Source organism: Olea europaea, unplaced genomic scaffold, assembly GCF_002742605.1.
Source record: "Olea europaea var. sylvestris unplaced genomic scaffold, O_europaea_v1 scaffold2257, whole genome shotgun sequence".
Taxonomy (NCBI): Eukaryota; Viridiplantae; Streptophyta; class Magnoliopsida; order Lamiales; family Oleaceae; genus Olea; species Olea europaea.
Window position 1 is genome coordinate 56,028 of NW_019240621.1, and position 13,020 is coordinate 69,047.

At 35.4% G+C, this 13,020-nt stretch overlaps 1 protein-coding gene across 1 annotated transcript; it reads left to right on the top strand.

Moving 5' to 3' along the window:
- The first annotated feature begins 853 nt into the window (after window positions 1–853).
- Window positions 854–12,726, top strand: LOC111381113 (keratin, type II cytoskeletal 1-like). Its single transcript, XM_023004840.1, has 9 exons — window positions 854–1,057; window positions 3,945–4,025; window positions 4,198–4,286; window positions 4,371–4,445; window positions 4,538–4,638; window positions 4,754–4,834; window positions 4,950–5,012; window positions 5,086–5,142; window positions 12,369–12,726. Exons 1-9 carry the CDS (start codon window positions 935–937, stop codon window positions 12,479–12,481), a joined length of 783 nt encoding a protein of 260 aa, XP_022860608.1. The 5' UTR covers window positions 854–934; the 3' UTR covers window positions 12,482–12,726.
- Window positions 12,727–13,020: the final 294 nt, after the last annotated feature.

Consider the following 13,020-nt stretch of genomic DNA (forward strand, 5'->3'; position numbering starts at 1 on the left):
AATTTCTTAATTAATCTTTTCTAATTTACAAGTCTCATTCAAATTAGAGATGAAGACGGTTTTCCCTTCACTTTCATATTTCTATATTGACATATGTTTTTGTCAAGAGTTAAAAAAAAGAAGAAGAAAGAAACGAAAAGGTATATAAAAAAACAAAACATATATTTCCATGTTTGAGCCCAAAATTTGAGAATAACTTTGATGGAAAAGTGATTTTTTTCAAGAATGTATAATTATGGAGTATAAATTTTTTTGGACCATTATTTTATTAGAAGAAAATTCGATTGAAAATGAGTTAGATGTTTTATTTTATTTTATTTTATTTTTATTTTATTTTAAATAAGCTCACATATGAGCATAATGTAGACCCCTTCATTAATATTGAGACTTGAATTAATCAAGTTAAGAATACAGTAGAATAAAATTCACATAATTACGAATTTATTATATAAATAATAAACAAGACTTTCTGATATCATACGTCCATTCTATTTGAGTCTTTTTTTTTTTTTTTTTTAAAAATGATTTTTTTAATATAATTTTTGAAGAATTTGTACATAAAAATAAGCAAAATTTTGAGTTCACATATGAAATAACAAAATTATTTTGTTGAGATAATGTAATTGAAAATAAATTCGGAGAAAAAAAAGTTTTTATAAAATGAAGCTCAGCGAGACATCATTCCACATTGCATGTTCAAATAATTTTTGAATTATGTCCCTGCATAATTAATACTTATGATGTCTGTTTCTGATATGGCCACACTTTTTAAATTAATTAATTTCACTAGTCAAATTTAAATAAATTTTATACTATCACTAAAATAAAATAACTTTTATAGCTTAGCCAATTTCGTTACATTTCCCTGTCCAGCGGAAGCAAAGAACACTCCAGAAAGAAGCGCCCGTAGAGTGCGAGAAAGGAATATCAGAGAATGGATAGGTATCAGAGAGTTGAGAAGCCAAGGCCAGAAGAACACATTAGTGAGAATGAAATCAGAGTCACAGCTCAGGGTCTCATACGGAATTATATTATTTATGCCACTTCTCTACTTCAGGTTCTCTTTCTTGACCACTCAGTTTATGGTTTTATTATTTTTTACGTTGTTCCGAGTTTTCTGATTTGTTTTTTAGTTGGTTTTGAGTATTTGGTGTCGGGTTGAGTCATAATTCTAATAAAGTTAGGAAACATATTGGAATTGTTTTTGAGTTTTTTGCTAGTCACATTGAGTGTTGTAGTTTTGTGTAGGGAGAAGTTGTGAGTGCAAGAAAAATATTGTATTGTGAGATTTTGTTAGTTAATAAAGTCTATTTCTCCTATATTTTTTGTGCTCGTATGTAGTTTGTCGAATCACAGTTAATTTGTATTTTCGCCTTCCTGCTTGTTTTTCTGCTGCTCATTTTCCGGTTGTGTTAGGCTGTTAGCTGTACATTTGGTGGGATTTTTCCCCAAACACTTTGTCTTGTTGGTTTGCTGGGAAGATTTGACAAATAAGGAAAAAATTGAATCTTTAAGCGGGATGGCGTGGGATCTTTTTGTTTTTATGGTTTCAAGTGGGTTTGTGAGTTTGTATTCTGTCTTTTGTCCTTTATGGAGGAAACAAGTCCGAAAACACTCTTTTGGTTTCGTTATTTTGACGGTTTGAGTTTCCTGCTTGGTTTTCTAGTTGATTTACTTGGAACTTATTGACAAATAAGGGGGAAAAATTGAATCTTGAAGTGGCAGGTTGTGGCTTGGTGAGTTTTTGTGGTTTGTTGTGCCCCTTATCTAGGGCGGAATAGTTGTTGCATTGAACTAGTTAATTTGAAAATTTACGTCTAGAAATCTGCTGCCCCAGCATTTTTCAACCATGCATTTGACTATAAGAGTGAAAAATAAAAGTAAAGGAAACAAATACACACAAGAGAGCATATGAAATGATATATAGTGCTTGTTTAGTAGTGCTTTTAAGTGCTTATAAGACGTGGTCTTATGGAAATTGTGCATGATAGGTCAAATGCATAAAGAAATGTAATCATTAGAGTAAAATGTGATGTTGAGTGCAAGGAAATCCCTTTCTTTCTTTTGAACGAGGGATTAAAACCAATCTTTGCAAAATAGAGTACCTGTTGAGTTTCATATATTGAAGTTTAAAATCTATGGAATTTCAGTTATATATAATTTTTGAGGAACACTTTGCTAAGTGGTTTGTAAAAATTTCAACTTAAGAGTAGGATTATTAAGCTTCTCTAGGACTTAATTACAAAAATCTGCCCCTTGGGAAGACAAATGAGGTCACAATGTCAACATAAGTTCTTCCAGGCCAGTTCTTATCTCTGGCATTTGGAAGCAAATTTTCAAGCCTCAACCCATTACATAGGACGATGAAAGGGACTGTGCCTCAAAAGTGCAATGCGTGGGTTATTATGTCCTCCCCCCCGCCCGTAAATATCATTTGAGTGAAGCTCAAATATGCATGGAGACTGAGCCTAATCCATAGGTTTTGATCCCAAATCCACCTGAATTTTAAGCCATTTGCTTTTGGCCCATTTAGTGTATTAATTGTCTGATTTTAACTATTTATCCAATGTGGGATAGTTTGACACTCCCATGGTCCCAAAATTGGATAAGCAACCACAGCTCTGATAGCTAATTAGGTTGTGAATAGGGAGAACCAAATACAAAACTCAAACTCTACTTTGACCTAAAAGCTTGAGCTATTAGATTTCATACCCATTCTAGCATATCAATTGTTTTAACTTCAAATATTATTTGATGTGGACAATTGTAAAGAACCCATGATCATGGTTTTAAGAAACACTATCACATATTATGCAATCACATATTGAAAATTCCTTACTATCTGGATTTCATGTAGTTTACTCTTCACAGATGTCGTTGCCACCTTTACTTTCTTGGATTATCGTGGTTTTTGCTTCTTACGACGAAGGTTCTATTTAACTACCTTCTCTATTTTTACATTTAGATGTCACTTGAGGAAAGACAATGAGAGCGAACTTCAGCATGAAGTGGCTACTCAAAATTATATACTACAATTGATATGAAAATTTGCTATCCTTCTCTGTACCTTTGGCTTCCCAACACAAGGACATTAAAGAAGAAAAACTACTTTAATGACCAGCAAACACCCCCCCCCCCCTCTCTCTCTCTGGAATTGTCATCAAACTCTTCTAGTTAGGTTGAGTACCCATGGAACTCTACTCCATCTCTATTTTTGTACCCAATTATTTAAATTTGAAAGTTATTCAGCATGCAATGGCAGTCTAGTTGTATCCTCCAAATCCAGAATTGAATATTACTGTGGGTGCTGTGCTACATTTCCAGGGGTGATATACAATTTCCTTGCAGAAGATTTTCTTACCTGCCTTTACCCTTTTTCGTGTTATTAATGTTATTAGCTTCCCCAAACATCATGAATGGCTTTTCAACCTTCTTTGTGAAAATCATTCAGCACTGCACCCCTACCCCTCAGAAAAGGTATCCAGCAGCCAGTCACCTCCAACTTCCCTCTATTCAAAAGTGCTTGTTTGGTAGAACTTTTAAGTGCTTATAAGTTGTGAGTCCTACGGAATATATTGATAATAAATGGATAGTAATTTGTGGGTCCTACGAAATGTGTTGATAAAATTATGACCAGCTTAAGTAATAGCTTGTTCAATTGACAATGTAATAGTATTTTGATTCTTAAATGGACACATTTTCAATTCAAAGAACTTACAACTGTGGTTCTTTGGTTATTTTGACCCAAAAAAGTGAGCTCCGATTACAATGTCAATTATTACACTTCTTTTATCCTCTTCCTTTCTTCTTCATCGTCTGGAGCTATGCAGGTTTAGCAATCTCTTTGTCTTTTTTTCAGATTTATAAGAGACTTCTTTGCAAGGTCTTACCGTGTTGTTGCATTATCTTCATTTATTAAAGGTGATTCATACTTCCACGTTCAGGATAAACAAGAGAAGGAGGTTGTTTTGAACGCAATGGGACAGGCAATCAGTAAGGCAGTGACCATTGCAGAGATTGTCAAGGTACTTCCATACGAAGTTTGACTTGTCACCTTCGTAATGTTTTATTTAAAGTTCTGTTGGTGTATAAATATTTTTTTTGGGTATGGTTTGAATTCAGCAGTACTTTTTCTGTTCGACAGATACAAAAGTTGTATAATACTGTAACATTTGTGTTTTTTTGTGTAACGAACAGAAGAGAATACCTGTATTGCATCAAAATATATCCACTAGATCAACAACTATAACTGATGCATATGAGCCCATTGAGGAGGGGCTGACTCCGTAAGTTCATAAACCAGCAACGTTCCAGAAAAATGTGTGATTTAATGGTGGAAAAATAAATTTCTTGTTTCTCCTCTCTTGCAGGGTGGAGATGAAGCGGCAAGTCTCTCTGATCACAATTACTTTGTCAACTGTTGAATTGAACAAGAACTCGCCAGGGTAAATTTGAAATTTCAAACTTTTTATCCATAGAACAACTTTTTTCATTTATGAATCTCGTAGCTAATCTCTTCAGAAATTTATCCATTTAGGTACCAAGCTCCTCCTAACATGGAGCAGGCAAAAGTTGAAAATCAGAAAGAGCTGTGGCTAGATAAACAAGTCATTGCTCCATCTCTGGATATTAATCAAGGTGAGCGTGAAGGCTTGATTCTTTTGGTCTTACGGATAAATCAAGGTACTTATCCTTTTTGTTTAGAGAAAAGTAAGGTCATTTACATATTTTATTTTCAACATGTGATGTTCAGATTCATATGGTGGCCGGGGACGAGGGCGAGGGCAAGGGCGAGGACGTGGTCGTGGAAGGGTTGGTTTCCAGAATTATCAAGGTACTGGTTGGTTATATATTTTACATATATAATAAAATTGCTAGTTGTGGTTTGTTTTTCTGAAATGAATTTTCTTGCATTAAATGCTCACTAATAAATGATAATCTACTAGCAGAAGATGGTGAATATTATAATCGGGGTCAAGGAGGTGGACGAGGCAGAAGCTGGGGTTACCAGGGTAAGTTTCCTGATTTTCTTGGTTTTGAAGAATAATTGGCACACGTTAATGCTCACTGATAATCTACTGGTAGAAAACGGTGGAAGGGTACGAAGGGTACGAAGCAGAGGCGGAGGCAGGGGTTACGATGGTAAGTTACCTGAATTACTTGTTTTTTACTATTCACTGACATACAGTGCAATGCGTGTTCCTATAGAAATTTTTGATACTCGTATACTGCATTTTATATTAGACAGTCTAGGCAAGGTAGCAATCTGGTGTTTTTCATCTCCTGTGGGGAAATGATCCCAAAAATATAAGAATTCTGCACTCAGTAAATAAAAATTGATTGATTCTAAAAACGACTTGGGTCCTTATTGAGCCCAATCAAGTTTTTATTATAATCGAACTATTCTGATTTTACCGTAGAAGTTTAGATGGAATTATGTTAGAAAGAAGAAAAATATTGAAAATTCATTCTTGGATTAAAAAAATTACTTGCTTCTTTTTTTGTTTCATGCTTTCCAAGTATAAAATGGACTGTGTAAAATTTTATATGATACATATTTGGGGGTTGAGGGAAGTGTCTATATTTGAGAACTCTAAATGGCCATACCACATGATATCAAGAGAGATAACAAGTCTCATCTTAAACCAAACTCTTTACTTCATATCCTTGGATTTTGTCTTTTGACTTTACGAGTTTAAACCCAAAATATATTGGCTTTTATCTTAATAAAGAGACTTGTACGAGTTAATTTAGAGTTAAACCAATTATATTATTTAATATTCTATCACATAAGCATTAACACACTTCACAACACTCACTGCACTCTCCGCTCACAGTAGCTGCCTCACGCAATCACTTCACTCATCCATTAATAAACTCAATTACATATTACATGCTATGACTCATATTTATATGCTCTCTTAGTCGGTGCACTCCACAGACTTTTGTCTTCTTGCTAATTCTAGATACTTCGTATATGGTAAGCAGAAGCTAGTGATTTCCACATATTTCCTAGCTAGGAAAGATATAGAACTAAGAAGTTATCTAACAATGAGAGAGGGAGAGATATACGACTAACAAATCTAAAGCTTTATAAACAAAGTTATATAAGACTAACAAATCTAAAGCTTTATAAACAAAGTCCTTGATGATATTCAGTTATCTCCTTCAGCCCTCTTCTAGTCATTCCTCACTATGTCAGAAATTCTGCATTTTTGAATGACTTTGTCCTTTGATCAAAATGTTTTCTACTTCAAATTTGTCCAGCTCTTCAATACTTTCCTTTTCGTCATCTATTGATGTGTTAGCATACTTGATATTTGGTTTCTGTTGTCTGCTCGACTTCTTATTTGTGGTTGTGGACATATACGTACCTCAACACCTTGTAGGCTCTCTTCTACATTGCTTAAATCTAGCAGATTTTTTTGTTGGCAGTTGGCTCAATTGTTGCTTCGTTAATTTTCTCTTTCGTCTTCTGTTGTAGCTTGTCATTCATTTCTTTTGAATCTAGTAGTTTCACCCTCTTTGGAATCCACTGAGAAGACTTTTAATCAACCATTACGCCTTGTCTTGAATCCTCGATGCAATCATTTTCATAATCTATTTGATTGGTCCCCTAAGCTTGAACTAAATACTTTCTCTTGAACCTGTTCAATAACTGTGGTAGATGATTTTTCTTCACAATTGTATTTATCTCGCTCATTGGAGGTTGTTATATTGTCTGCTCGTTTTCTAAGCAGGCAATATGTGGCATAGTGGCCCCATTTACCACACATAAAGCATTTAGTTTGTTAATATCCCGAAGATGATTGCTTTCTCTTGTTACTAGAAATCTCCTTGTAGTTCTTTAAAATTATCTTCTTTTAATTTTTTATTGTTTTGTTGTTGAGTTCAACCTTTCCTTTCATAGCTAAATCACGCTTCTTCTTCTTTATTTATTGAGACCTTTAACATTTTCTTGATCAATGCTTCTTGGCTGGCCTATAAATTTTTGAGATTGACTGGTGAAGTTTTGATTGACAATGAAGCCTCTAAACTTGGGCTTGGGCTCAACGAATGTATAATTATTCTTCTCAATCGACCTCAGAGATTTCATGATGGAGATTTTACCTAGTCAAAGTAGTGACTTATTGTCATTTCCCATTGAGCTATATGGGGTAACTAGTACTATAGAAGTTTCAACCTTGAGTCCTTTTTCTTGGAGAGAAGTGCTACAAAAGTGTTGCATGCTTCTTTTGGAATGGTTTTTTCCCCTTATGTGTCCCTACAACATCGCATTGGTTGTTATCTATATTGAAAATATAGCTTTACTCGTTTTGGTTTTCCACTTCTTCAGAGCCTCGACGTCCTTAAGAGTGTCACATTACTTCTTTCGATTATGTCTCACAAGTTTTTTCCTTGGAGATGTGATTTTTTACAGGTCTTGATTTTTGAGCTTCTTAATTCCACCTACTACTTGTAGGTCACTCATTGTAACTTGGTGAACCTCCTTGTAACCAAGCACGTAATGGAAGCTTCACAATTTCAGTTTGTGCATGATCTCAAGAGCTTTAAATTTGCCCCTTGATCACCTCGCCACGATACGAAATTGTAGAGTTTAACCCGAAATATATAGTCTTATTGATGCAGCACCAAAATGATGATTAATAGAAATAGAAGAAAGATTCAGAAAGAATGGGGAATTAAGGGAGGGGATAGAAGAAGAATTCAATAGAAGAAGGGGAGGGATGCGCCATAAGCCACTAAAATAATTATTCATTCATCATCAACTGAAAGTTACAATGCAAAATAAGTTTAAATAGTAAAGCAACCCTAACGAGCTTGGGCTCAAGCCTATACAAGTCCAAATTTAAATAATAGTCCAAGAAAATAAATAAAGTTGAAATAAAATACGTAAAATGTCCTCATCAACTCTCCCGGGGGGGGGAGAAAAACTCGACCCTGTCGAGTTGATAGATAGTATAGGCTGCAGTTAATCTGATATTCCAAATGTTTCAAGTCAAGTCATGGGGGACGATCTTTCTGACGAACCAAGTAATGAAATTCCATAATTGATAGTACTGAAAACTGTAGCTTATTCCCAAGAATATGATCTGACCAAGGGGGCCAATCTTTCCTTCTAACCAAGTACTGATACTGGATTTCAAATAACCAATACTCATGCACCTCATCTTCAACATTTTCACATGATTGTACATAATGAGGAACATAATAAGTACGTCGATCTACCCAACAAACAAGGAAGTACCGAATTTTGCCATCATTGGTCAATACAACACGTTCATCTAAAATAACATCAATTTTATCTTTGTGTGCTGTGATAGATGGTATTAAAGTAGAAATATCAATATAGTCAAATTGGGGGTCCACAAAGTTAAGTAGAAATGGATCATCAAAGGAAGTAATACGGTATTTGTAAGTAATGAAGTCCTCAATATTTAAAGCAGAGTGGTGGCTAAAATGTGATGAAAAGGCAATGACATGTGCATTTGAACCAACATGCTTTAAAATTTTTAAAGGACCAGCACTTCAAGCTTGTAATATGACATAATCCCCAATGTTAAATTCAAAATATCGTTTATGCGAATCAGCTTGAAATTTATATAATGCATTACTTGCGTTATGTTGTTTATTGATTTCAATATGCAAGTCATGAAGATGATATACAAATGCTTCAGTTGACAACAACACACTAGCATGCGAGGACATGGGACTAAGATTTAACGGTTGCCTAGAATTATAACTATGAACAACTTCAAATGGATTTAGATCTAGAGACCGATTCATAGAATTGTTATATGCGATGTGAATAGTTGGGGGGATTGAATTCCAATTCTCAAGATTTTTCTGGACTAGAGACTGTAATAAATTGCCAAGACTTCGGTTAGCAATTTCGTTTTGACCATCAGTTTGAGGTTGGTCAGTAGTGGAGAATTTCGATTTAGTACTAAGAACAAGCGACTGGATTCTCCAAGGGTGACTAGTGAAATCATCAAACTCTTTGAGTTGGATAAGGGTATGACATATAACATGTGATCGAGAGTTGTCGGAAACAAGGGGTATAGTTTCTAAAGTCTCGGGAAGGGTCGGGATTCCACTTAAGGAAGTGTTCTCACTATAATCATCAAAATCTTCAAGTTTAGGGCCATATGCTAGATCTTCTAACGACTCATCTATTGCATTCTTTCGTTCTTCTATGATTAAGGCTCGGTTAGGACATTTGGAAGAGATGTGGCCAAAATTCTTACAGTTGATGCATAGCAAGTGAGAAGTCTTTGGAGTTTCACAAATTATACCCTTATTTTCCAAAATTGGAGGAACATTAGACGGGGGAGGTCCTAGAAGGGACTTAACAGGAGGAAGTGGAGCCAGTGAAATCGAAAGATTATTGCCATTATGCTTTCTACATGAAGAAGAAGATCTTGGACTATCACGACCTTCACAATTATTTTTCCAAATAGATCGAACATTAGACAGAGAAGGTTTTATGATAGACTTATGATGAGACGACGCTAATGAGATGGGTGAACGACGATGACCACGCTTTTCATATGAAGTACTAATAATCAACTCATAATCTCGAGCTAAAGAGTAAGCGTGATCAAGAGTAGTGACACCTCGAAGGAAAAGCTCGTGCTTAAGATCATCTCTCAAACCTTGTCTAAACCTACTCAAAGTCATGCTTTCATCCTCAATTAAATGACATTTGGTTCGAAATTCCTCAAATTGCGCGATATACTCAGTCACTAATTGATTTCCTTGTTTAAGGGCATTCCATTGAGTAAGAATTTCAAAATTATCTCGTTCTCGCTTACGAATCTGATCCCTATTCCTACGATCGCGTCGAAAATATTTTTGATCACTTTGTCCACATGATATTGTCTATTATGAGACGCTTCAGAATTAGTGTCAGTTAAACGAGTGGTTCGCTTAAAATTGCTCAACTTAGCAGCTAGGTTCTTTCTCTCCTCACGAGTGGCAGTTATATCTGATTGGACAGTTGATAGGCTAGTGGCAAGTTGCGCTAATTGTCTAGTGAGTGCATCAAATTGGGATGGATCCATGGTCAATGTATTGGAAATAGAGATGACAAGACGACCACTTGCAACTACATGCAATGTAATACCAACTAAATGACGTGTTATGATGAGATCGGTGAACAATACGTGCAAGCAATGGAAAATAACTTGTACCATTTTTTTAATTTAATTTTAAATATTGGGATTAATTAAATCCAAAACAAGTTAATACTGCTAGTACATGTAAAATGGCAAAGCAAGGGTCAACACTAGTTAAATTCTCCAATCAATTTAAGTGGGGAACAATGGAAGTCAATTCGATCACTAGTGTCAATTCGATTAATGGTTTTGATCAAGTGAGGTTTAAGGCTAAAATTATCACAATAACAGCAGCACAAGATTTTAATTGATGCAATTTTAAAAATGAAGTAGTAGTATAAACCAATACTAAATAGAGATCAAGGACTCCCTGTTGTTTAGTTTTGATTATTTGTATGCCGCTTGATCTGAATTGCCGACTTATAAGCCCCAACTATGCTTCTGTTCTTCCCTTCGTGTCCAATGGTTTTAACGTCTATTGACTGTAACTTGTGCTGACTCTGGTGTGGACGTAAAACTGAGTGTGGTGACTGTGGCTTTTAGATTGTTGAGATGGACGAGGAAATATATGAGTGTGGTAACTGTGGTGGAAGTGTATGATCTTGGGTTGGTGGTGGTGGCCTATGGCGATGAAGCGGTAGTGCTCTAGATGCTTGGGTACAATAGATAATGAAGTGGTAGCGTGATGGTGATTAAAGGCGATGGCAGCAAGAGAGTGGTTGTGAGAGAGGAATCGGGTGAAACTGTGGGGTATTTGATGTTAATGGATTGGTTATAATCGCGCTTGGTCGGATATTTGGGACTGGGTCAGATGGGAAGGGGTTTGGATCCTGTTATAGAGATGGGCCAGCTGGGGTTAGTGTTTGGAGAGTGGGCCGGGGTTGTAAAGAGTAGGCTGGGTTAATTGGGCTAAATGGACTTGAATGCTAGGGTTTGGGATTTGTGGAACAACACCACAATTTTTTTTTTTTTTTATGAGCAGCTGCAAAAAAAGAATTTTTTTTTTGGACGTGAACAGTACCCGTGAACAGTTTTTTTTTATTTTTTATTTTTTTATTTTTAATTAAGAAACTGAACAAAATAATAAACTGAAATTCTGTGTGAACAGTACCCGCGATGAACAGTACATTTTTTTTTTCTACTAAGACTGAAAATTGAAGAAGAAGAAAAAAACTGCTGCATTTACCAAAAATTCTTTTAGTTCGTGCTGTTCCAACAGATTTTGGGAAGGAAATATGAATAAATTTTGGATTAAAGAAAAGAAATTACCCATGGTTCGGCTCTGATACCAAATTTGATGCAGCACCAAAATGATGATTAATAGAAATAGAAGAAAGATTCAGAAAGAATGGGGAATTAAGGGAGGGGATAGAAGAAGAATTCAATAGAAGAAGGGGAGGGATGCGACATGAGCCACCAAAATAATTATTCATTCATCATCAACTGAAAGTTACAAATGCAAAATAGGTTTAAATAGTAAAGCAACCCTAACGAGCTTGGGCTCGAGCCTATACAAGTCCAAATTTAAATAATAGTTCAAGAAAATAAATAAAGTTTAAATAAAATAAGTAAACGTCGTTCGATGTTCTCATCACTTATATTATTAATAGACTTGTCCAATTTAATTTACTCACAACAATCTTATTATTTATTATTTTATGACTCAGGTGTTAACACACTTCACAACACTTTCCACTTACAATAGCTGCCTCTCTCTCTCTCTCTCTCTCTCTACGCTCATTAACTCAACTCATCCACTAATACACAATCTATAATACATGCTATAAAGTCATATTTATAAAGGCTGTTCGAACCGTGGTCAACTTGGACATTAACCGCTATTTACCTCCACCAGTCACTGAGGGGCCGGGGGCTGGGGGTCCAGGATATAGTTTGGCGAAGCTGGGAAACCTGGGTATCAAAAAAAAAATAAAATATATATAAATATAAAGTCATATTTATAGACTCTCTGTCAGTAGAATATCTGCTGACCTATCATCTTGCTAATTCAAGATAATTCCTATATATTAAGCAAAAGGTAGTGATTTCCAGATTTTTCCTAGCTAGGAATAATCGAGAACTAAGAAATTATATAACAAATGAGAGAGGAAGAGATGTAAGATTAGAAAAATCTAGCCTTGAAAACAAAGTCAGTGATGATCTTCATTCTTGCACTTTTATTGAATATCCGAAAATCCTTTGGACTTGCTAGTGTCAAATTTTATTTTATTTTATTTTATTTTTTAACAGGTGCTGGATATGAAAGAGGGAGAGGTGGAAGGAGGGGCGGTGGTAGAGGTTATGGCCGTGGGCGGGGACAAATAGTACGCCGGGGAAGGGGTGGTGGAGATCAGCTAGTTTGATACAGATATCCTTTTGTGCTTATGCTAAATGTTTGGCTGAGTTTACTAGGAAGTAGCGTACCGAGAGAGCAATTCATCTCCTAATGTTCTGTTCTGTCCAATGATGCAGTGGCCTTCTTGTAAAGCATTTCCTTTCAAGCATCGTTTTTGAAATTACGAACACCTGCTTTCTTGTAATGTACACACTTAGAATTTGGATTTAAAGTTGTTTAAATGAAAATTGGGGTGAAGCATTAAGGGGGTAATCTTTGTGAAGCTTTTCGTCTCTTTGATCATATAGATATTTTCGCAGCCTTTTTTTGCCATTTACTGGTTCATTTCGTGCAATTATGCATCTACTCACTGTTTGTCATTCTGTATAGAGTTTTCGCGATATATGGATTCTTCGTCCCTAGATTTCTTTCTCATTTTTTTGGTATTATGTTTACGCAAAATCAAAGCTACCATACTGGAGATCCTTCCTGTCCCAGAAAAAGATATGAATTCACCAGAAGTTTTCAAGGGATTTGTTGTAGAGTTTCATCCTTGATTTCATGTAC

What these genes read in the sequence shown, in the direction of transcription:
- LOC111381113 (XM_023004840.1), top strand. Translation starts at nt 935, where the DNA reads ATGGATAGGTATCAGAGAGTTGAGAAGCCAAGGCCAGAAGAACACATT. An exon ending in ATCTCTGGATATTAATCAAG is followed by an intron (nt 4,639 to 4,753) that starts GTGAGCGTGAAG and finishes TGTGATGTTCAG; the next exon opens with ATTCATATGGTGGCCGGGGA. An exon ending in TGGTTTCCAGAATTATCAAG is followed by an intron (nt 4,835 to 4,949) that starts GTACTGGTTGGT and finishes ATCTACTAGCAG; the next exon opens with AAGATGGTGAATATTATAAT.